This window comes from Tamandua tetradactyla, chromosome 2, assembly GCF_023851605.1.
Source record: "Tamandua tetradactyla isolate mTamTet1 chromosome 2, mTamTet1.pri, whole genome shotgun sequence".
NCBI classification, from domain to species: Eukaryota; Metazoa; Chordata; class Mammalia; order Pilosa; family Myrmecophagidae; genus Tamandua; species Tamandua tetradactyla.
In genome coordinates, this window is record NC_135328.1 from 184,561,772 (window position 1) to 184,587,852 (window position 26,081).

The 26,081-nt window shown below is 38.4% G+C and overlaps 1 protein-coding gene across 8 annotated transcripts; it reads right to left on the reverse strand.

Annotated features, from left to right (window-relative positions):
- Positions 1-363: 363 nt before the first annotated feature.
- LOC143674413 (uncharacterized) lies at positions 364-10,918 on the reverse strand. 8 transcript variants are annotated; one of them, XM_077150106.1, is made up of 5 exons: positions 10,751-10,918; positions 10,000-10,107; positions 4,766-4,895; positions 4,352-4,447; positions 364-2,275 (listed from the first exon to the last, which is right to left on the reverse strand). In XM_077150106.1, the coding sequence occupies exons 2-5, from the start codon at positions 10,000-10,002 to the stop codon at positions 1,272-1,274; spliced, it is 1,233 nt and encodes a 410-aa protein (XP_077006221.1). In that variant the 5' UTR covers positions 10,003-10,107; positions 10,751-10,918; the 3' UTR covers positions 364-1,271. The 8 variants fall into 8 exon arrangements, with proteins under 8 accessions (XP_077006221.1, XP_077006219.1, XP_077006218.1 ...); XM_077150104.1 differs by having other exon boundaries at positions 10,000-10,312; XM_077150103.1 differs by having other exon boundaries at positions 10,000-10,344.
- Positions 10,919-26,081: the final 15,163 nt, after the last annotated feature.

The window sequence follows — 26,081 nt, forward strand, 5'->3', positions numbered from 1 at the left end:
ATAACTTTCATACAGATTAGATGTTTATTGCCTTAATAGCAACTATATTAGTCCTATCTCTGTCTAACAGCAAATAACTTTCATAGTGATTAAACATGTTTACTGCCTTACTAGCATTAACTTATGTAAAATCTTATTTCATACAGAGAGATAAAGAGATGCATGACAATGGGACACTAAAATGTTAATGGTGTTTTCTCCAGGAACCTGGGATTTCAGGTGGTATTTTCTTGATCAAATTTCTGGTATATGTTTATTTATTCATTTAATGAAGAAGTATTATATAAATATAAAATTATCCTTTTATATTAGAAAAAATCTAATATCTGAATATAGATACCTTAAACAAAGAAAAAAGTGGCATTTTCTTCTAAACTTTTTATTGTAGTAATATTATACAACTCAAAATTTCCCATTGTAATCACTTTCAAGTGTACAATTCACAATATTGCACTACAATCACCAATATCCATCACCCCAACTTTTTTACCTTGAAGGGAAAACTGCACCCATTAAACAAAAACTCCCTCTTCTTTCCCCCCACCTAAAGTGACATTTCTGAATGCTGTTAAAAATGAAAAAAAGTAAAAGTAAAAATATCTCAAGGTATAACATAATCTAGAAGGAAGGTGGATGTGAAAAGCAAAAGGATATTGTCTACATTATGTGTGGCTATTTCAGACATGTTTTGACAACTACACAAAAGCACAGATTTCAAAAGAAAACTAGGTTTCTGGAGATCCAAGATCATGTTCATTTTGAACTGAGTGTAAATAGTTTTGGCTTTCTTTTTGCCAAATCATAATCACATTCTGTTGTTAAGGTTATCCTGGTAAAGAAAAGAATGAAGTCAATAACAGAAAGCTTTACATGTAGCTAAATATATACACTAGAATACTGCGTGTCAAAAATTTGGAAATAGTGATTTTTTTTTTTAGGATTTGAAGAGATGAGTGTTTACCACAAAGACTTTTAGTAGATATAATTTTGTACAATGTGTATAAATTTATATACTTATGGTACACAAATTTTGGAAGAAATTCAGGCATTTGTGTAAAAATAAAAAATTGGGGCAATGTATAGATGTAATTGTTGCTCTGATGCCTGGATCATTCCATTTTTATACTCAACAGTAAAACTGTCATTTATAACTCAATTATTTTTGTAATCTTTTAAATAAAATCAGTAGTATCATGCTTTTCCATATTCAAATAGTGTTCTACCAATTAGTTCTCTCTTGCTTAAAAGGCTAATTTTAAGTTTTCCCACATTCATAAGACTTCATCTTTTTTATGACTTCTTTGATGAAAAATGAGGTTTGGCTTCCGGTGAAAAAATTTTCCACATATGTTACATTTATGCTGATGCTCTGCCGTATGAATTAAGCAATGTTTAATGAGGTGAGACTTCTTGATGAAGGCTTTGCCACATTCAGTACATCCATGGGGTTTCTCACCTGTGTGAATTCTCTGATGCATAACAAGCACCGATGAATTTGCAAAAGCTTTGCCACATTTTCTACATCTATATGGTTTCTCCCCTGTATGACATCTAGAATGTTTATAAAGGGATGAACTATACTTGAAGGTTTTCCCACATTCCTTACATTCAAATAAGTTCTCAAGTGAATGAGACTTTACATGCTGAGTAAAGGAGGAGTGCCAAGTGAATGTCTTCCCACACTGACTGCATTTATAAGGTTTCTCTCCAGTGTGAAGTCTCCTATGGACCACAAGTTGTGCTTTATGCATAAAAGCTTTCCCACAATCACTGCACACGAAGAGTTTTTCTCCATTATGAATTTTCTGATGAGTTACAAGGTGTGCCTTCCTGCTATAAGCTTTCCCACAATCATTGCACACGAAGGATCTCTCTCCATTATGAATTTTCTGATGACTTACAAGGTGTGCCGTTCTGCTATAGGCTTTCTCAAATCCATTGCACTCAAAGGTGCATATCCTTGGATGTTGTTTTTCATGTCTAATCAGATAACATTTCTTTTTGAAGGCTTTCCCGCAGTCACTGCATTCGTAAGGATTTTCATTAGTATAACTTTTATTATAACTGAATAAGTCTAAATTTGGTTCCAAACTCTTTCCATTTGATTCACATTCATGTTGTTTTTTTCTTGAAGAAATAAGGTTTATATTCAGATTGTAATTTTGAACTTTCTCCTTAGTCAGTGTTTCCTTGAAAGTGAACACATCTGGGTCCAAAAAATTATCTGTGCTTCCCCATTGTCTCTCTAGCTCATCATCAAGTAAGCAGACAACTTCTAAAAAGGAGTAAAATGAAATATTCTCAGTTATTCTCTCCAATATCATACTATAGAAAGAAATTTCAAGAAGTCTCTGGTTTCAGGTCTAGTTTCCCATTTGGAAAACAAAATAGCCTGTATTTTCCTTGCCCTTGGGTTTCTAAGAAAAAACTGCTGAAATGGAGACTTCCGGAAAGCAGACAATATTAAGAACAATTAACTTCTGTTTACGATTATAACTTTTCAATCCATGAAAGATGGTGAAACAAGCACAAAGTAAAGTTATAATGAAGACAAAGGAAGTTAAAAAGGACTATCAACAAGGATGCAGGTGAACTCTGAGAATGGGAAGACCTGTCTCAGAAAAATGAATGAGTAATCAGGGAAACAAGGAAATAAAGGTGTTATGGGGAAATGAGAGTAGGTGGACTGATTGGAGAAGTTCAATCAGAACCAAAGTCTACAACATCTAAAAACTAAATTGAAAAAAAAAATTAAATTGTCCCATTAGTATATTCCTAGTCTCCTCTTTCCCCTCTTCCTGATACTGTACACAACTACCGAGTAAATCATCAAACCATCAACTCCCCTTTATCTAAAGAAACATTCCTACATCCTCTACTTCTGACCCCATCCCAACCACAGTTGACTATTTGTAGATAGTTCTTCAACTCCTCTTTCAGCTAGGATCCATTCTCTAATGCATACATATACCCAGGAAATTCAGCCGTCCAGTGGGACATTTAAAAGAGGCCAGAAGCAGATTCCATTTGCCTCTATCAATTTATTCTAGCAAGGTTCCTGGATATGAATTTATCCTAACAACTAATCCAGCTTTTCATAATCTCTTTTAATCTGCCAGATACAAAAGGCCCAGAGCCCTGTTTTGCCCCTGATACCAGATCTTCAAAATTCACACTCTGGTTTCCACATTTATAACTTCCATTAATCCTGGAGACCTGAAACACAAGAATTCTAGTCCTTACTGGCCTCTGCCTTTGTATACTTTGTGGGTAAGCTTAATTTTGACTACTGTTTCCATGACACTACATCATGTCTGTGGTGGTTTGAAGCTAAAAGTACTCCAGAAAAACAAGTTCTTAAATCTAATCCATTCCTGTGGGTGTGAACCCATTGTAAGTAGGACCTTTTGATAAGGTTACTTCATTTAAGGTATGGCCCAGTCCAATCAGGATGGTTTTAATCCTATTATTAGAATTCCTTATAAGGAGAATGAAATTCAGACAGAGAGAGAAAGTCACAGAGGGAGTAGCCAAAAGCTAAAATCAACGGAACGTGGAAGAGAAGGGAGAGGTCAGAAGAGGCTACCATGTGCCTTGCCATATGACAACCTAAGACCAAAAACTACTGGAAGCCAGCCTCAGAATAGCAGTCTTCAGGGAGAAAGCTTTGCCTTGAGGGTGCCTTGATTTGGACATTTTCCAGGTCTCAAAACCATGAACTATTAAATTCCCATTGTTTAACTAGATTCATTTCATGGTATTTGCTTGAGCAGACCAGAAAACTAAAGTGTCCAATACAACACCATCACTGCTAGGGTCAAAACCCTACAAATGCTAAGTGCACTGATATAACAAATGGGGGAAATGGGGAAGAAGACAATTCTCTATTTCTGTGATTTCCTTCCAATGGGAAGAACCTCTATTAGGGCAACACCTCTGGACCCTTACATCATTCTTTATTCCTTCAAATCCACACAATCTGACTATATTATACAAATTTGCTGTATGGAAAAAGATCCGTGATCATATTAAAGACAGAAGAAGAATAAGGATTTTTAGGAATTAACACAGAAAAGACCTATATAAAACAGGCAGGGTGAGGGTATAGAGTACAGAAGAGACACATCACCCCACACAAAATCTGAATAAAGAGGACCTAAGTTGGGAGAATAAAAGTGAAGACGTCATTTGGGATCTGATGATGTTTTGTCAAGTGTACCTCAGTCACTTCCAAACGTCTGTGGCTTTTAAGAGGTACTCCCTGGAAAGTATTTCAAAGGTGTCTATCCCTCACAGACCAATTGGATCTCAATTTCAAAGGTTCCCATCTACCTGGTTTTCGCTCACTCACCTGGATAGCTCCAATATGGGTTTTCTCCCTCCACCATCCATGGCTCTTGTCCTTGCTCTACCCTGAAGATCACTTTTGTTTTAGTAACTGGACATCCTGTTCATGGGAAACAACATAGAACTGGGAACACAGTGATAGGGACAAATAATTACCTCACAACTCAGTTCTGCCTCTTTGGTCTCAAAGCTTTTAACAGCTGACAAATAGGCCTTGAAACAACTAAGACCCTTCTCCTCCACTTGAGAAGTGCAAACATATTCAAATTATCTGATACCCAAAGGGCATCAGGTAATCTTTGACCAGTGAAATTCAGGGCTAAACTTATTAATGCTTCAGAATGTTCACAGCTTTCACAAATCTTAAAGGAAGGGCACTGTTAGTGCACTCCAAGTTACACAGGGAAGTTGTCCTTACCCACTGAGATTAGGTTCCTCAGGTTCTCCAGCATCACATCACAATAGAGTTGCCTCTGAGCACAATCAAGCAGCTGCCACTCTTCCATGGTGAAGTCCACAGCCACGTTCTGGAATGTCACTGATCCCTGCTAACAGAACATTTACTTTCAACTTGTAGTGTCCCCCACTGGGGGATATGGACAGGATTCAGAGTAATTCCTCTGATTATATTAATTGTTCAGGGTTTACAGTAAGTTATATAGCATAGCTAATAACTACTTTGCACTTGATTCATAATTAACATCTGTGAGAAGAAAATTATATTTAAATATCTGAAATACATACATGGAGCGAGAGGGAAAGAAAATATTAAGTTCACTGAACACTATTTTGTGCTCCCTTAGTCTGCTGAAACCAAGAAATTCTCTAAGGAATCGTTATAGGAAAACGGCTACTGCATTTATTACAAAACTCCTATATATGGACTCATCAAAAAAATTCATTCATATCAAGTGCCAGAAAATATTTATCTATGGAATTATTATAACTATTATAACTTATTCTCTCAGACCAGACCAATGATTTCACTGATTGGGTATTCTTTTTCTATGACTGCCAAGATTAATTACAAATTTTTATTTCAATAATGTTATCAACTATGGCCTACATATTACTTTTCTAACTTTCTACTGAATCTCTATTTCAATCAATATTTTTCCTGTTTATATTCTGATCTATTATATAGATTATAATGAGTAATTGCAAATCCATTGGAAAACAAAGTAGAATTTGAATGAATGAATGAATGGATAATCTGTCTTACCTGGGAATTGGTCATTTTCAGCTGATCTTAGGAAAAGCTACAGATCTATGAAAAGACGGAGGCAGCAGAAGTGTCCCTATCTTACCAACCTAGAAATAATTACTCATATACCAACTATAAAAAAGGCTATTGAAGGGAAAATCTTTCAAACAAATCAGGGAGTCTACGTTCTGGAAGTATCAACATGTCCGTTTCTTTTTTAGCATGTCCACTTCTGATTCTGATATATGACCATAGGAATCTTGGACAATGATGCGCTCTTGGGTAGATGTGTGCATTTGTCCTATTGATCTTTTACAATTGATCATTAATTTCTGATCTAGTGGTTGTTTTCTCCCAGAAATTTATCCTAAAGAAATAAAAATGGATAGACACAAATATTTATTAAAAGCTTGGGCTCTGGGGTGGGTCACGGTGGCTCAGCAGGCAAGAACGCTTGCCTGCCATGCCAGAGGACCCGGGTTCGATTCCTGGTGCCTGCCCATGTGAAAAAAAAAAAAAAAAAAGCTTGGGCTCTGGAGCAAGAGAGCTGGGTTTAAATTCATCTCCTCCACTTAATAGTTTTGATACGTAAAAGTTTTGATACATAAAAGCTTTTATTGTGACCCTGAAAAAGTTACTTAATTATTTGATATGTCAGTTTTCTTATTTGCAAAATGGTGATAATAATAGTACCCACATCATAGGATTTTTTTTGTTTGTTTTTTCATAGGACTTTTAAGAGGGTGAAATAATACATATAAAGCATTCAGAACAATATATGGTTCATAGTAAACATTCAATAAAATTTAGTTATTATTTTAAAAGAAAAAAGGGAAGGGAACGATGAAAAGTAATATTTTTACATCATTGCTTATAATAATAATATGAAAACACCACCAACAACAATAATAGGGAGTTTTAAAAAAAATTGTGATTTAGCCAAAGAGAAGAGAACTAGTAGCCATTAAAAATAATGCTGTATGGATGGTTAGACTTAATATTGTTAAGTGTCAATATGACCCAAAGCAACCAACAGATTCAAAGCAAACCCAAAATCACAGATGCCTTTTTTTTCTGCAAAAATGGAAAAGCCGATCCTCAAATTCACGTGCTTGGTGAGGGTACACAGATAGGTAAAAACATCTTGAAAAACCTAAGTTGGAAGTCTTACTCTTCCCAATTTCAAAACTTACTACAAAGTACGGTAATCAAAAGAGTCTGGTACTGGAATAAAGATAGACATATAGACCAATGAGATAAAATGAAGGTCCAGAAATGGACCTATATAGCCAACTGATTTTCCACTAAGGGTGTCAAGTACACTAAAAATGGAAAAGAATAGGCTCTTAACAAATGGTGTTGGGAAAACTAGATATCCACATGCAAAAGAATGAAAGTGGACCCCTACTTCACGTCATACAAAAATTGAGTCAAACTGGATAAAAAGCCTAAACATAAGAGCTAAGAAAATAAAATTACTAGAAGAAAGGTAAGGGAAAATCTTCATGTCCTTGAATCTGGCAATGATTTTTTACATATGATACCAAAAGCACAAGCAAAAAAAGAAAAAACAGATAAAACGGACTTCATCAAAATTTAAAACTTTTGTGTATCAAAGGATATTACTAAGCAAGTGAAAAGACAAACTACAGAATGGGGAGAAAATAGTTGTAAATCATATATTTGCTATGGGTTTACTATCTGGAATATATAAAAACTTTCTACAACTCAACAACAAAAAGATAGACAACCCCCAAAAAAGTCTGCCAAGGACTTGAAAAGACATTTCTCCAAAGAAAACACAAAAATGGCCAATGAACATATAAAAAGATGTTCAATATCACTGGTCACCAGGGAAATACACAATGAGATGTTACTTCACACCACACCATAATAATAATAATAATGTGTCAGCAAGGATGCAGAGAAATTAGAACTTTTATACCCGGTTGGTGGGATTGTAAAATGGTACAGCCACTATGGAAACTGGTTTGATTGAACACAGAATTATGATTATGATTCAGCAATCTCACTTCTTGGTATAATCCAAAATAATTTAAAGTAAGGACTTGAACAGATATTTATTCACTATTGTGACTAATGCTGCTATAATATCTATAGCAGCATTAGTCACAACAGCCTAAAGACATATGCAATGCAGGCGTCTACCAACAGATGAATGCATAAACAAAATATGGTATAACTATATAATGGATTATTCAGCTGTTAAAGGAATGAAGTTCTGATACATGCTACAACATGGATGAACCTTGAAGACATCAAGTTGAGTGAAATAAGGCAGACAAAAAAAGACAAATATTGTACGATCTCATTAATATTAAATACCTAGAATAAGCAAATTCAGAGACAGAAAGCAGAACAGAGTTTTCCAGAGAGGGGAATAGTGGGAAATAGAGTTGTTACTTAATGGATACAGAGTTTCTCTTCTGGTAATGAAAAATTTGGGGCAATTCATGATGGTTAAGTTAGTACAACTTAGAGAAAATAATTAATCTCACTGAATTGTACATTTAAAAATGGTTAGAATGGAAAAGCTTATGTAAAATATAGACTGTAAAAAACAGAGAGAGAGAGACTGTAAGCTTTATATCAATGTTAAATTTCCTTAATTTGATAACTACTTAAGTGAGTTATATAAATGAATATCCTTGTTCTTAGAAAATGTACATGGAAGTATTAAGTATAAGGATCATTTATTAGAAAAAAATGGATGAATGGGTACTGGAAAGATGGACAGATAGAAGAATACAGCAATTGTAGCAATATGTTAAGAGTTGATGGATCTTGGTATCTGGGTGGGAGCATACTGGAATTCTCTGTACAAGTTTTGTATTACATTTGCAACAGTCATGTAATTTTGAAATTATTTCAAAATAAGTTAAAAATACATATGTACACAGATAAACAATCATGGGAGCATCATATATCAAAATATAAATAATCATAATAATTATTTTTTAGGGTTCTAAAGATACCAGCATAGTGTGTAACTTTTATCCTTTTACATACTTGTTCTAATTATTTACAATGCATTAGTTTTTCAACTGTATAAATATATATTTTTAAACCAAGGTCTACAAAGCCCTTATGACACCACCTCTTATAACATCATTTATTTCAATCCTTCAGTCTCTCTCTTACTGCTCACTCCGATCAGCCATTTAGCTTCCCTGATGTTCCTTGATAACTCAGGGTCTCTATACATTTCTTCTGTCTGGACTTTTTTCCCCAGGATATACCCAGAAACTGCATGACTCACTCCTTAAGTTCCTTTAGATCTCTGCTTACAAGTCACTTATTTTCTTGACCACTTCATATACCACCATCACTGTCATCATCAGTTTGTATTCCCTTACTCTGGCTTTATTTTCTCCAAAGCACTTATCACCCAGGTGACAGACAACGCTTCTGTTTATTTGGTTTTTGTTTATCTCCCTCCACGAAGAGCAGAGACTTTGTTTTATTCATTGTGGTATACCATGCACCAGAACAGTGTTTGATCCACAATTGATACTCAGCAAATATTTGATGAATGAATATTTGGACGAACTTCTGTTATTGTTCATTTTCTCAAGGTATAGCTTTTCAAAAAAAACCTTACTAAGCAACTTTGGTCCAAATGAACAGGCATGGTTTGGGAATTAAAGACTGGATTTCGGGGCTAACTTCTGCTGTGAGATTCAAAGCACTCAATTACCATCTAGGGTTAGTTTTATTCCTCCTTAAAATGAAGAAGTCAGAACTAGAAGATTCCCAAAAGTCTTTCTGGTACTACCAGTTTGTGATTATGAAAGTAATGGGGAATGAAGGGAATGCACTGCTATTAATGTGAATGGTTGGGAAAGCCAATGAGAGGGAGGGAGGGAGGGAGGGGAAGGGAGAGAAAGGGAGAGGGAAGGAGAGAGAGGCAGAGAGAGGCAGAGAGAGGCTGAGAGAGGCAGAGAGAGGTAGAGAGAGGGAGAGAGAGGCAGAGAGAGCGAGAGAGAGCGAGAGACATGGAGAGAGACGGAGAGACAGAGAAAGAGGGAGAGAATGAGTGTGTGTTTAGGAAAATAGGTCTTCACTAATAGCTCCTGACTCTTCCTTACCTTAAACATATTCTCAAGCTCCTACAGTTAAGTTTCCTTTTCCTATGAATCCTCACCATGGTCCCACACCCTCCATTCTTCTACAATTAATTCTCTTTTCTCCTCAAATGTTTGGGACACCTCCAAAATCCTTCATAATCCCTGGATGTAACACCACTGATGAAGTTCTACTTTCTTTAGATAAATAAGACAAGAGTTGATTTGTGTCCCTGTCCTGTAAAATGTAAAAAGTCCCAAGTCTGGAGAGTCTCTTCCCAGGATTAATCTTTCTTCTTTCCTAAGAAAAACTGGAAGGCAGAGAAGGAATGTTCACATTGGACCCCAATTTTATGAACTCACCATTTCTTGTGGCCCTAGGTTAGTCTTCTGTAGATTTTAAGTAGGGCTGCTGGAACCCAAGACAGGCAGGAATGTGCAAGAAGGACCCACGGCTTCAATTAGTCTTCCCTGCAGAGACACCAAGAGTACTCGCAAAAGCAATGATCACAAATTGAAATTTAGTTACTTAGCATTCACTTCTCAGAAAAAAACAATTCTACCAACTCACTGTTTTAGGCAGAGTACTGTCTTGTAAAAATAATGAAATTAAGTTCGAATACCATTTCCTCCACTTCCTAGCTGTGTAATATGAAACAAGTAACGTCACACCTCTCTGTAAAAGAATGAAGATACCTCACAGGGTAACTGTGAGAAATAAATGTCAGACTCTTTTAAAAGTGCATGACACCGCGTCTATCATACAGCAGTTTCCTGGATACACTGGTCCTCTTCTCCACTACACTGAAGGCGTTTACTGCTGTCTGCAAGGCAAAAGGGTCCTTGAATACGGTGAAGTACAATTCAACACGAAGGTAAGGCTTCCGTACGTAGTACACACTTCAGGCAACAGGCAAACTATCCCGTCACACACACACACACACACACACACACCGCCACACCTGGGGCCAGTAAGGCAAACTATCCCGTCTCACAAACACACACACACACACACACACACACACACACACTGCCACACCTGGGGCCCTCAGCAAAGCAGCTCTCGCCTTGCCCGACTTTCTCTGAGCCGAAAGCCCCCGCGCGTGAGGGTTACCTAAAATTGTACTTCCTTCCCATGAACCAACAAGCCGATCTTTGCCCTTCAAGTATCCCTCAAGCACTGTAGGGTCACCCGCCGCACAGAAGGAACGAAGAACACCTCCGCATCGTTCCCGTTCGTGTGCGGAAGTATTTATCTAGCCTCTCAGATTTCCCAGGGTACCCCCCGGCTGTAGTCCAACCGCCCAAGACTTCATTTCCCATAAGGCGGAAGGAGCTTATTTCCGGAAGGTCTCAACGTTTTCCTCTCAGTCTAGGGTTCATTTCTATCTTGGAATTGCTAAGGCTTCTTCGAGGGTTCTGGCTACTTCGAAAGGAAACACGCATGTAGTTTTTGCTTGTTAACAGAACCATGAGTATTTTCAAAAATACTTGCAAATAGAAAATAATTTATTAAAAATAAAATATACCATTACCAAATATGGTTTCTTCTTTCATTTTTTCAAAAGAATTAAATTTATTTCACTAACACGGGTATGACTTAAATATATCTTAGCGGTAATTGGTTTTAAAATATAAATGTATGTAAAACGATGTATTGGAGGCCTGTTAAAAGCTTTTTTCCCCCCAATCTAGTTATGAGCATGTTTCAAGAGGGCAAGACCAAAATTCACTCAAGGAAGAGACTTTATATAGAAAAAGAGAATGATCTGGTAATTTTTGTTGGCGCGCTCCAAAAATATATCTGATTTCTTGTCTCTTGCCTGACAGCCCTCTGGGTGGATGGATGAATAGAACTACTCTTAATCCCATTTAAGTTACTTAAAAATTGCTTCTCAGGGATGCTAATTTTTCCCAGAAGTAAGTCATGAATGATAGCATGCAAAAAATTATTTCCCAGACCAAATTTGGTGCAACTTCTCTTTAACAGTTTCCTTCACTCCATTTTTTCCCCTCTTTTTTTCCTATGTGTATACTCCGGCGTTGTTCTAGGCAAATATCTAAATATTCATTCAACCAAAACATGTTGATTGAGCTCCTACTATGCCTGGTACGATGTTCTAGTTGCGCAGTAGTGAACAAAACAGAAATACCAGCCCTTATGGAGCTCATGTTCTCTTTTGTCACATGCTGATAAGTGTTATGGAGAAAACACAGTGAAAGAGGATAAGAAGTAGGGCAGGGCTACAATCTGAAATAGGGTAGCCAAGGAAGGCCCCACTTAAATGGAGATATTTGAGGTAAGTTTTGAAGGAAGTGAAGTTGCAAGCTCATGCCAGATGAAGAAGAGTTTTAGGTAAATAGCAAGAGCAACGACCCTGAGGCTAAACATACTTAAAGAACAGCAAGGAGGGCTGGGTGACTAGAAATGGAATAATACTAAAAGGAGGGGGGAAAGCCCAGATTTGGAGGGCCTTGTAATTAAGGTAAGGACTTCGGCTTTTAATGAGTGAAAAATGGAAGCCACTGACAAATTTTGAACAGAAGAGTGGCATGATCTTGCACTGAGAAATTAAGAATTAACCAGGGGGTGCAAGGGTAGTTCAGTGGTAGAAGTCTTGCCTGCTGTGTGAGAGATCCAGGTTCGAGTCCCAGCTCATGCTGGGAATTTGTTTTTTTCCCAAAAAAAACAAACAAGCAAACAAACAATAAAAAAAAAAAACCAAACAAAAATTCAGCAAATGGTGCTGCAATAATGGGGTACTCACATGGAAAAAGAATGAAATGTGACCCCCAACATACAGAATACAAAAACAAACAAACAAAATAGAATTAACAAATGGTTATGATTACTGAATCATTATATAGATGTTTTCCTTTCTATGTTGTAGAATAGGTAGAAGTTAATAACTGAAATTATTGAAATTCAACTAGTCTCACCCTTGTTTATACTTAACTATTGTAAGGATTGTTGTGGCCTGGTCTCAGCCTTGTTTACAGCTGCTGTTGTGGTTATTCTGGCCTAGTCTCACCCTACTTATACTTTTGTAATGGTGGTTCTGACCTAGTATCATCCCTGTTTATATTTACTATTGTAATGGTTATCCTAGCCTAGTCTCAGCCCTGTTTATACTCACTATTGTAATGGTTATTATAGCCTAGTCTCAGCTTTCTGTAAACTTCCTATTGTAATGGTAACATTTCATCCCCCTCTTGTTTGAATCCATAAAAACCCTGAACTTCTTAGACTTGGAGAGACAGCTTTTTTAGGCTGATAAGCCATCTGCTGTCCTGTTTCACACATAGCATTAAACTCATTCTCTGTTTGAAATCCTGGTGTCAGGCATTGGCTATTATGCTCATTCGGCAGAGAACCCACAACTTTTGCCTGGTATCAATCTGACTCAAATTTTAGTAAGATCACTCTGGCTACTGTGTGGAGAATAAACTGGAGGGGGTTAAGAGTAGAATTTGTTAGGTTATTTCAGTAATCAAGAAGTGAGATGATGATGGCTTGGACTAGTTAGTAACAGTGGAGGTAGTGAGAAATAATTAGATTTAACGTCCACTTCAAAGATAGAATCTATAGGCTTTATAGTGGATCGTATGTAAAGTATGAGAGAAAGGGGGAATTCAAGGATGATTCCAAAGTTTTGGTTGTTGTTAGGCCTGGAGGACAGGCACCCCTTCCCTCATGATGTGACCAACCCCTGGAAAATATTTCAAGAACTTCCCCCACCCCAGCCCACACCTTTTTACCCTCTAGCAGCTGCATTCTTGTGATAAACTCACATTACTCAACCTCCACCCTCTGCCAGCCGCACTCATGATAAATTCCCCTTACTCAATATCCTCCCTCCAACAGTTACAACCCTGAGTAACTAAGGCAACATTTAAGTTTTAAACTTCACCAATGGAAGGCTGCCAACTTCCAACTTCGCCCCCTGCTTCTAAAACCCAACCATTGAAAACCTACCTGACCGCTGGCCCCCAATCCCCTACCCCCAAACCTTATAAAACCCTATCCCCTGCCACTTTGGGGCAGTCATTTCTTTCTTGAAACACTGCCCAGGTGGTTCTGTTTCTTCCTGAAATAAAACCTTTGCCTGAACTCCTCTGCTCCCACCTTGTTCCTGGCGAGTTTGCCTTTCAGTTCTGAGCAAGTGAAAGGATGGAGTTGCTATCAGTTGAGATGAAGAAAACTCCAAGTGGAGCACATATAGTGAGATGAGAGAGAACAGGAATTCAGTTTTGGACATTATAATGGGTTGCGAAAGTTCAGTTTACAACTGCAAACAGCTTCTGACACCAACTGAAAAGGCTACAGCAACTCAGTTTGATTCTGACTCTAATACCTGAGCTAGACCAGATTCCACAGGTTAAGGGCAATCCTCTATAAGATTTCCCTTTAGGCACCAGTTGCAAGTTTAGAGGCCCAGCCCTTTACACTTCAAATTACAATTTTGGAGATTCCCACCACCTCCTAGACTTGATAATTCACTGTAGTCATGGAAAGTGCTAAAATTAAAATTATAGTTTCATTTAAGTAAAAGGATACTAAGAAGCAGAAGCCAAAAGAAATATCTAGGGTGAGACCTTGGACATTTTTATATACTTGCTTTAGTTAGGACAATTCCATGGTCTTTGGACTGTAAATTTGCAACTTATTAAATTCCCCCTTTTAAAAGCAATTCCATTTCTGGTATTTTTTGCGTATGGCAGCTAGCAAACTAGGATAGTCACTATATCAGCACAGGAGATGTATCTTCTCCATCATGGAAGCTTAGTCTAGCTTAGAGTATCCCAAATTTATATGGGGTTTCATTACACATGGGCATGATTGGTGGAACTAATGCCCACCTGGTTGAACTCAGTCTGCAGGCCTCCCTCCCAGAGGTCAGAGAAGTCAGGTAGACATGACATGACTCAAAGCTCCAAACATCTTATCACATGATTGGTCTTTCTGGTGTGGCCAACCTCCACCCTAAGACTACAGGTGTGACTAACACCATCCTGTCATCTCCTTAGCATGTGAACTATCATGTGTGGTCCTGGACCACCATCAATATCAGGAGAAATTCCAAAGATGTAGAGGTATATGTATACGATGGAATATTACACAGCTGTAAGACAGAATAAAGTCATGATGCATGTAACAACGTGGAGGGATCTTGAGGATGTTATGCTGAGTGAGATTAGCCAGAAACAAAAGGACAGCTCCTATATGGTCTCACTGATAGGAACTAACATTAATGAGTGAACCTGGAGAATTTCAGTTAAGAACAGAGGTTATCAGGAGAGGGAAAGATTGGGTAATTGGAGCTGAAGGGATACAGATTGTGCAACAGGACTGACTGTAAAAATTCAGAAATGGATGGCACAATACTACCCGATTGTAGCACAATAATGTAAATACACTGAATGAAGCTGAATGTGAGAATGATAGAGGGAGGAGGGCTGGGGGCACATATGAAACCAGAAGGAAAGATAGACGATAAAGACTGAGATGATACAATCTAGGAATGCCTAGAGTGTACAATGATAGTGACTAAATGTTCAAATTTAAAAATGCTTTTGCATGAGGAAGAACAAAGGAATGTCAATATTGCAGGGTGTTGAAAATAGATGGCCATTTATATTTTAAAACTTCAACCTCTGTGTGAGACTAAAGCAAAAAATGTTTATTTGATACAAAATTTATATTTTGACTAGTGCATTTCCTAATTCAACTTATATGGACAGTTTAATTGAACACTATAAGTACATGGAACCTTGAATGGGGCATGAGATTTCATAGGTTTGACCAGGTTAGCATGATGCCCCAATAAATCTCAGAGTGATGTGAACAATGAATAAAGAAGTATTTGCCAAGTCCCCTTGTGGGAATGGGGAGAAAGGGGGAAATTTCAACATCCCTATTTGAAGAATTCCTGATATCCTCACAAGCAGTGGGGACAACCAAATCAATAGGCCAAGCTCTTGATCTTGGGGTTTGTTCCCATGAAACTTATCCCCACAAAGGATAGGCTAGGCCTACTTAAAATTAGGCCTATTAGTCACCCCCAGAGAACCTCTTTTGTTGCTCTCTCTCTCAGCCAACATGACAAGCAAACTCACTGCCCACCCCCTCTTTATGTGGGACATGAACCCCAGAGATGTAAATTTCCCTGGCAATGTGGGACAGAAATCCTAGAATGAGCTGGGACTGAGCATCAAGGGATTGAGAAAACCTTCTCAATCGAAAGGGGGAAGAGAGAAGTGAGACAAAGGGTCAGTGGCTGAGAGATTTCAAACAGAGTCAAGAGGTTATCCTCGAAGTTATTCTTATGCATTATATAGATATTCCTTTTCAGTTTATGGTGTATTTAAGTGGCTCAAGGGAAGTACCTGAAACTGTAGAGCTGTTCTCCAGTAGCCTTGTTTCTTGAAGATTATTGTATAAAGATATAATGTTTAGAATGTGACAGTATGACTGCTTCGTGGTGCTGCAGCATTCTCTGCTCTCTCCAAATCACTCTCATTCTCCAACATGCTTCCTCTTTTATAGGACTCCAGAACCTTATCAAGACCCACCCAAATGGGCGGAGACATGTCATCACCTAATCCAGTTTAACAACCACACTTGATTAGGGATCTCCAGGGAGACGATCTGATTATAGCTTTAAACATACAATATTGAATAGGGATTATTCTGCTTTATGAATGGGATTTTGATTAAAACATGGCTTTTCTAGGGGACATACATCTTTTCAAACCAGCACAACTCTCAACTCTGTTCAAAATCTCTCAGTCATTGAACTTCATTTTGCCTCATTTCTCTTTCCCCTTTTAGTTAAGAAGGCTTTCTCAATCCCATGACGTTGGATCCTGGTTCAACGTCCTGTCCCATGATGCCAGGGAGATTTACACCCCTGGGATTCATGTCCCACATAGGATCCTGTGTTATTTTAACTGCACAATCTTTTCTTTGTGATTGGACAGTAACGAGTTAAATTGGATTGCCCCATCACTGTATTTTATCATACACACTACAGCCTTTGTCAGTTGTTAGTACCCCTTAAAGGCCCGCTTTGTTTAGCCTAATCACTTTGCTTATCTCATATTAATTAAGCAATACACAACCTTTTAGCTTAGCCTCCTTACTTATTATTTTATGTGGACTGAACTTCTTACAACTCTACTATAACCTGTAACATATGTTTTACCCCAGCTGGACTTTGTCAGTTCTTAATGAATTGTGGTAGTTAGGTTCAGGTGTCAACTTGGCTAGATGAAGGTGCCTAGCTCTATTGCTGTGGACGTGAGCCAATGGCATGTGACACTCATCTGTCGCTGATGACATCTGTAGTTGGCTAGGAGGCGGGCCTACTGCAATGAATGATGTTTGATATAATTGGCTGGTGCTTAAATGAGAGAGCACAACATAGCACAGCCCAAGCAGCTTGGCATACCTCATCTCAGCACTTGCAGCTCAGCGCAGGCCTTTGGAGATGCAGAAAGGAATCACCCCAGGGAAAGTTGTTGGAACCCAGAGGCCTGGAGAGGAGGCCTGGGGAGATCACCCTGTGCCTTCCCACGTAAGAAAGAACTTCAGTTGAAAGTTAGCTGTCTTTCCTCTGAAGAACTATACACTAACTAAATAAATCCCCTTTTATTGAAAGCCAATGTGTGTTGTATTCCAGCAGCTAGCAAACTAGAACAACGAATGTTAATTAAGCAATTTATGACCCTGTTGTAACCTGTAACTTGATACTTACCCCAGCCAGCTTTTGTCAAGAGCAACCTCTAGGGCTTGTACTTGCACACTTCAATTGAACAAATCAATGTTTCCTAACATCCCAAAGTCACCATCTCCACCTACCTTTGTTTAAATTTCACAAAATCCCCAAATATCTCCAATTTGGGGGGACAGATCTGAGATTTTACCTCCTGTTCTCCTTGCCTTGCATACCTTCAATAAAGTCTCCTTCTCTCTTTGAAATTCTGGTGTCTCAGGATTGATCATTGAGCGCATCAGGCAACTTACCTAGGTTTATTTATCTGGCATCGTCCTGGTTTGGGTCCTGGAACAGAGAAAGGATATTTGTGGAAAAATTAGTGAGATATGAATAAAGTATTCAGTTTAGTTAATCACTATGTATCAATGTTGGTTTCTTAATTTTGACGAATCTACTCTGGTAATGCCAGTTGTTACCATCACAAAAATTCTCTTTGAAATTTTCCTGTAAATCTAAAATTACTCAAATTTAAAAATATTTTTAAAACATTATTGGAATGGACAGTGTGCTAGTTTGAAACGATTATATACCCTAGAAAAGCCATATTTTAATCCTGATCCATCTTGTGGAGGCAGCCATTTCTTTTAATTCCTATTCAATATTGTAGGTTGGACACTTGATTAGATTATCTTCTTGGAGATGTGGCACGCCCAGTTGTAGGTATTAACCTTTGATTAGAGGGAGATGTGGATCCACCCATTCTGGGTGTGTTGACTAGTTTACTGGAATCCTTTAAAGAGGAAGCATTTTGCAGAGAGCAAGAGAGCCACAAGAACTATGAGAGCCCATGCGACCACAGACCTTCGGGGATGAAGAAGGAAAACACCCACAGGGGAGCTTCATGAAACAAGAAGCCTGGAGAGAAAGCTAGCAGATGCCACCATGTTTACCATGTGCCTTTCCAGTTGAGAGAGAAACTCTGAACACCGTTGGCCTTCTTGAACCCTGGAAGCCTTAGATTGGACATTTTCACAGGCTTAGAACTGTAAACTTGCAACTTACTAAATTCCCCCTTTTAAAAGCCATCCCATTTCTGGTATATCGCATTCTGGCAGCTTGCAAACTAGAACAGAGGAATATTCAATTTACAGAAGATTAGATAGTATTATATCAATACTACATTTATTGATCTTAATATTTGATAATTGCACTGTGGTTATGTCACAAACTGAGCAACCCCACTTTCTGCTTCTTTTGGTAACAGAACCCTATTTTTCTTTTGGGGGACTATGCTGTTCCTTTTACATGGGATGTTGGTGGTAATGCAAATCAAGGTTGCCTGCTCTCCAACCCAGATGTGAGCATGCTATCCAATCTAGGCTGATTACACCAACTCAGGAATTTGAATATTGACTAGATTGACAAAATGATGTAAAATGATTAAAGTTAAATTATTCCAGAAGCAGCACCCTCTTGTGCAAAATCATGACTTTGTATGTGTTTTAAGGCTAATCTGTTAGAGACAACTATTTATTTTATTAGAGAAATTTTATTTGCAAGGGGGAATATTTTCAGATGTATTCCTGATATTAAGAGTCTTTAGCCTTTGGAATTAGTTGTTTGATTAGGTTTGACTGAGCTAATTAGAATTGGCTGATTAGCTCAAGGTCAACAGTTCAGTTATCACCACCCCCAAAATTCAGGAACTTAAAACAACAAAGATTTATTTCTTGTACTTATGGCATGTTCATTGCAAGGCAGCATGGGACTCTGCTCCTGGTAGTCACTTAACACCCAGACTCGAAGCATAGTCACCATCTTGAATGTTGTCAGTTACCATGTCAGGGGAAAAGTGTAGCAATTAAATGCTATGACTGGGAGTAGTATATATCTTTACAATTCATGGGCCAAAACTAAATCCCTTCGCACCATCCAAACACAAGGAAGGGTGAAAGTTCAATCCTGCCATGTACATAGAAGGTAGAGAGCTAAAACTATTTGGTTAATGCATGCACAATCACTAATCACCAGTGGTCTTCTCTTTTGCCCTCCTGAAGGCAAAATACAGTCACAATTTCCCCAAGGAAGAGATCCCCAACATCTAATCCAGTCACATTTTCAAACTAAGTTCAAGATTTCTGGGTAATGTTCAGTAATAAAAAGATAAGCAAGTAATAATTGGTTGTGCCACTTTGAATCTATTATCTATCCCAGAAAAGCCAGATTTTAATCCTGATCTATTTTGTGGGGGCAGCTATTTTGTTTTTTTGTTTTGTTTTTTAATTCGGATTCACTATTGTAGGGTGGAAACTTTTGATTAGATTTTCTCAATAGAGATGTGTCATGCCCAAAAGGTGTTACCTTTTGATTAGATGGAGATGTGATGACACCCATTTCGGGGTGTGTGTGTGTCTTGATTAGTTTACTGAGTCCTTTTTTTTTTTTTTTAGAGAGAGGGAGGAAGGGAAGGAAAGACAGAGAGAAGGAAGGGAGGAAGAAAGGGAAACATCTTTAAACATTTTCTTGTTTTATTATATTTTGTTTGTTTGTTTGTTTTTTACATGGGCTGGGGCCGGGAATCGAACCGGGGTCCTCCGGCATAGCAGGCAAGCACTCTTGCCCGCTGAGCCACCGCGGCCCGCCCCTTACTGAGTCCTTTTAAAAAGGAAACATTTTGGAGACAGCTGACAGGGAGAGCAGATGGAGAACAGTTGCTTCAGAGCTGACAGACACATGGATGTTTGGAGATGCTTGAAGCCCAGTAGACATCACCATACACCTTTCCATGAGATGCTAAGCAAGCCAGAACTCAGAGTTGTATACCATAAGACCTAAGTGAAGGCCCACAGCAAATGCCAAGTTTGGTAGTTAGGTTCAGGTGTCAACTTGGCCAGGTGAAGGTGCCTAGCTCTGTTACTGTGGACATGAGTCAATGGCATGTGAAGCTCATCTGTCGCTGATGACATCTGTAGTTGGCTAGGAGGCAGGCCTGCTGCAATGAATGATGATGTTTGATTCAATTGGCTGGTGCTTAATGAGAGAGCTCAACGTAGCACAGCCAAAGCAGCTCAGCATACCTCATCTCAGCACTTGCAGCTCAGCCTAGGCCTTTGGAGATGCAGAAAGGAATAGCCCTGGGGAAAGTTGTTGGAACTCAGAAGCCTGGAGAGAGGGCCGCCAAAGATTGCCTTGTGTCTTCCTGTGTAAGAGAGAACCTCAGATGAAAGTTAGTTGCCTTTTCTCTGAAGAACTATACATTTTTAACTAAATAAATCCCTTTTTATTAAAAGCCAATCAATCTCTGGTGTGTTGCATTCTGGCAGCTCTGGCAGACTAGAACACCAAATGAGGAACCCCCGCAGGAAACAGAGGCTGAAAGCAATAGAACCAGAAACAAGGACCAGTGGATGCCAGCCATGTGCCTCTCCAGTTGACAGAAGTTTTCCAGATGGCATCAGCCTTTCTTGAGTGAAGGTAACCTGTTGTTGGTGCCTTAGTTTGGACATTTTTTTGGCACTAAAACTGTAAACTTGTAAGTTATTAAATTCTCTTTTTGAAAGCTGTTTCACTTCTGGTATGTTGCATTCCAGCAGCTTAACAAGCTAATATAGTGGTAGTTTTTTTCAAATCCTGACACGGCTCCTCTTTATCTGAAGATCTATGAACTAAAAGAACAAGTTTTCTGTTCTTGTTCCTGTATTGGAACAGAGTAGAACAGAAAACAAACAGCCACAAAACACTCCCATCATGAAAGGTGAAAAAATGGGTCATTGCAATTCAGAATACAACACTCCCTTCCTTAGGGAAGAAATGAACCTTGTTTAGGGCTTGTTTCTCCTTTCTGAGAACAGCTTTTGTTCCTTATTATTTTCACCACTGTTTATTATTCTCCACAGTCCTTGGCGCCCATTCTGGGAAATTCTTCCTTTTCTATTATCCTTTTTAATGGCATCTTTAAAGGACTTTGGGGAACATACCCTCCTTGGGAAGCTTCCTTAGCCCACTTTCTGCTTGTGGACAGCTGGGGGCCCAAGAGCAGTCTCTTTTAGTTCAGGAAATAGAATTATCTCAAAACTTAATTGACTTTTATCTGTGTGAGTCCAGTCAGCTAGATGTCTCTATAGTCACAGTTCTTTTCTGAACATACTTTCTATATTAACTACATTTATCTTCTTTCTTGGCAACATTTTAATTCAAGTACTTTCAGCCTGTAAAGGTTTCAATGGGAGAACCACATTCTTTGTTCTCCTCCCCATCTCCGGCTCTTTTATCAGATTGAAAATATTTATGGGCATCATAATATTAATTGGGTATATTCTCTGAGAAATCTTAAACTATTAAAAGGTTTTAACAATTTATGTGTCAGGCATATCCTTGATTTGATCCTTGCTGCAAGGTAAGTTTTATTTAGATTTTTTTCTCATAGGCTCTCTCAGTTTTTCCCAGAAGTAGTAAATCAGCAGCTACCACCAGCATCACCCCTGAGTCAGTTTTATAGTAGTGCCTTCAACTGATGCAGCATTTGAAGTTTCCCGTAGTCCCTGGATCCTGATGTGCTTGGTGGCCCACAGCTGGCAGCTTTCTCTGGCAATCCTCCTCTTCCATCCCACACAGGTCATGAAGGGTTGTAGTAGATTGCTTCCAGTGAGTCCTCACACCATGAATGACATCCCCCAGCATTGCAGATGGTTGTTTTCCTGCAAGTTCCCCTTAGAAGAGCATAGGGAACTCCATTGTTGTCAATATAGAGATCACTTTGAAAGAGCAGCTTTTTAGGTCAAGGTGAAAAGAAATATGCAGTGGTCTGCTCTAATCTACATGGAATAAGCTGCTTTTAATTTGCAAAGGTAACTGTAAAAAAATTTAAAGTGCTTCTAAAAGTATATATAACAGACCCTTAAATTTTTTACATCTTCTTACTTAACAAGGCCTAAAGTTTATCTTTTACCTTTTCCAGAACATCACAAGGACTCCTAAACTCAGATCTCCCCTCTCCACTTCTTTATGCTATAACAGTCTAGTATTTTCATTCCATCTTATTTCTAATCACTCCATACTAGTAATTATTATAATTATATACTGCCACTACTTATCTAAATTTACCAAGTAATCAGTTTCTTGCTTCTTAAATCCATTTCCTTCTAGATTCAATTTTCTTTTCGTTGATTTTTTTGAGAGCCTTTGAGTAGTAAACTCAGGGCCTAATTTACCACCTGTGGCTGACATGTAACCATTAGGTTGAGAATTCCTCATTTGGGTCAGGGAAGATTACTGGTACACCCTGGGACCCAGTAGCAGAAAACTCTGAAGCAAGGATAAGAAGGTGGTTGATGCTGGAAGGTTTGACTCATGGAGGTCCCTATATCCTTGAACAATGCCCTTAAATCCCTAGTAGTTCCTCTCCTTCACTGTATGTGCTAGTTTGCCAAAGCTGCCAGAATGCAGTATACCACAAATGGATCAACTTTTATAAAGGATATTTATTAAAGTTTATAGTTCTAAGGCCTTAAAAATGTCCAAACTAAGGCATCCAGAGAAAGATACCTTGACACTGAAGAAAGGCTCATGTTTGTCACATTGGAAGGCATGTAGCTGGTGTCTGTTGGTCCTAGCTCCCAGTTCCATTGCCATTAGCTTCTGACTCCTGTGGCTTTCTTTTTAGGTGTCTGTGGATCCTGACTTAGCTTCTGTGGAGCAAAACTCTGGGTTTCATCTCTTAGCTTAGCATCATGAAAAGGCACATGGTGATATCTGCTAGGCTCTGTTACTATCTAGCTTCTGTTAGCTCTCTCAGTTCCTGGCATCTCCTGGGGCTTCTCCATTTCCAAATGTCTACATCTAACCTTTCTCAAAAATGTTTCCCTTTTTTGGCCATTAGAGAAATGCAAATCAAAACCACAATGAGATATCATCTCACACCCACCAGAATGGCCATTATCAACAAAACAGAAAATGACAAGTGCTGGAGAGGATGCGGAGAAAGAGGCACACTTATCCACTGTTGGTGGGAATGTCAAATGGTGCAACCACTGTGGAAGGCAGTTTGGCGGTTCCTCAAAAAGCTGAATATAGAATTGCCATACGACCCAGCAATACCATTGCTGGGAATCTACTCAAAGGACTTAAGGGCAAAGACACAAATGGACATTTGCACACCAATGTTTATAGCAGCGTTATTTACAATTGCAAAGAGATGGAAACAGCCAAAATGTCCATCAACAGACGAGTGGCGAAACAAACTGTGGTATATACATACGATGGAATATTATGCAGCTTTAAGACAGAATAAACTTATGAAGCATGTAATAACATGGATGGACCTAGAGAACATTATGCTGAGTGAGTCTAGCCAAAAACTAAAGGACAAATACTGTATGGTCCCACTGATGTGAACCGACATTCGAGAATAAACTTGGAATATGTCATTGGTAACAGAGACCAGCAGGAGTTAGAAACAGGGTAAGACAATGGGTAATTGGAGCTGAAGGGATACAGACTGTGCAACAGGACTAGATACAAAAACTAAAAAATGGACAGCACAATAATACCTAATTGTAATGTAATTATGTTAAAACACTGAATGAAGCTACATCTGAGCTATAGTTTTTGTTTGTTTGTGTCTTTTTTATTATTATTATTTTCATTTTTTCTCTATATTAACATTCTATATCTTTTTCTGTTGTTTTGCTAGTTCTTTTCCTAAATTGATGCAAATGTACTAAGAAATGATGATCATGCATCTATGTGATGATGTTAAGAATTGCTGATTGCATATGTAGAATGGAATGATTTCTAAATGTTGTATTAATTTCTTTTTTTTCTTTAATTAATAAAAAAAAAACTGCTAAAAAAATGTTTCCCTTTTAAAGGATTCCAGTAAAGTAACCAAGTCCCACCTTGAATGGGTGGAGTCACATCTCATCTAATCAAAAGGTCACACCCACACTTGGGTGTGTCACATTTCCATGGAAACAACCTAATCAAATGATTCCACCTACAATATTGAATCAAGATTAAATAACACGGCTGCCCCCACAAATGTAGATTAGGATTAAAACAACATGGTCTTTTTGGGATACATAACAGTTTCAAATGATACATTATCCACCTCATCTCCCTACCTACCTCATCCTCCCAGGGAAACTGACCAAGTATGTCTGACGTTCCCTGACACTGAGATAATAGCAGCCTCTGTAGCACAGTAGTGTACAATTTCACTTTTCTAAAATAATGACCAAAAGCTCTTTCTATACATATCTGTTTACGTAATATGTATATGTATATATGATCACCAAGAAACTTGTGAGTGGGTGAATTGAGGTAGAAGGAGGAAGTGAATAAATAACTTACATTTAAGGAACTGCAAAATAATACTTATATGATCCAACTTCTATAAAATTATGCATATACATAGTGATAAAGAAAGCAATGAAAAAATGGTCACTAAATAAATACTAATTTATTAGTACAAGGCGATCTTATACTGTGCTGGGAAAGGTAGAGTCCTAAAGGCTGTCCTCTACCTGTGGACTTAAGCACAGTTTGAAGTTGCAAAGATGAGGGATATGACCAAGAAAAGGGAAGATAGGGTAGTGTGATTGTTTGAAGCTGTTGTGTGCTCCCCCCAAAAACATGTCCTTTTCCTGATCCAATATTGTGGGTATAGCCATATTTCTTTTAATCCTGATTCCATATTGTGGGGTGGACACTTTGGATTGTTTCCATGGAGGCGTGACGCACACAACAGTGGGTGTGGCCCTTTGATTAGTTGAAGATGTGACTCTGCCCATGCAAGTTGGGTCTTGATTAGTTTATTGGAGTCCTTTAAAAGGGGAGACATTTTGGAGGAAGCTGAGATGCTTGGAGAACAGTTGCTTCAGAGCCAACATAGATAGACATTTGGAAATGCAGAATCCCCAGGAGATGCGAGGAGCTGAGAGAGCTGACAGAAGCTAGACAGGAACCACAGCCCAGTAGACATCACCATGTGCCTTTCCATGAGATGATAAGATAAGAGATTAAACCTAGAGTTTTGCCCCAGAGAAGCTAAGTCCGAACACACAAACAGTTAGAGAGGAAGCCACCTGAATCAGAAGCTGGAAGCGACAGAACCAGGAATAAGGACTAGCAGATGCCAGTCACATGCCTTCCCATGTGACACTCATCACCTTTCTTGAGTCAAGGTATCTTTCTCTGGATGCCTTAGTTTAGGCATTTTTATGCTTTAGAACCGTAAACTTGTAACTTAATAAATTCCTTTTTAAAAACCCATTTCATTTCTTCTATTTTGCATTCTGGCAGCATTAGCAAACTAAACAAATTTTGATACCAGAGAAGTGGGGTGCTGCAGTTTGCAAATACCAAACATATTGGAAGATCTTTTTAAATGGATAAGGGGAAGACTCTGGAAAAGTTATGAAGAGCTTGATAGAGAAGACTTGAATTGCTTTGAACAAACTGCTGGTAGAAATGGGGACTGAAAAGAGACCTCCAATGAGGCTTCAGATAGAAATGATGAACACATCATTGCAAACTTGAAGAAAGGTAATCCATGTTTTAAAGTGTCAGAGAATTGGGCAAAATTGAGTACTGCTGTTGGAAGGAAGTTAGATTTAAAAGGTGATAACCTGGGATACTTAGCTGATGAGATTTCCAAATGAAATGTGGAAAATGCAGCCTGACTGCTCCTTGCAGCTTATGGTACAATGCAACAGGAAAGAGATAAGC

What these genes read in the sequence shown, in the direction of transcription:
- LOC143674413 (XM_077150106.1), bottom strand. An exon ending in GAGGAACCTAATCTCAGTGG is followed by an intron (nt 4,448 to 4,765) that starts GTAAGGACAACT and finishes TCCCATGAACAG; the next exon opens with GATGTCCAGTTACTAAAACA. An exon ending in CCCATATTGGAGCTATCCAG is followed by an intron (nt 2,276 to 4,351) that starts GTGAGTGAGCGA and finishes ACTCCTTTTTAG; the next exon opens with AAGTTGTCTGCTTACTTGAT.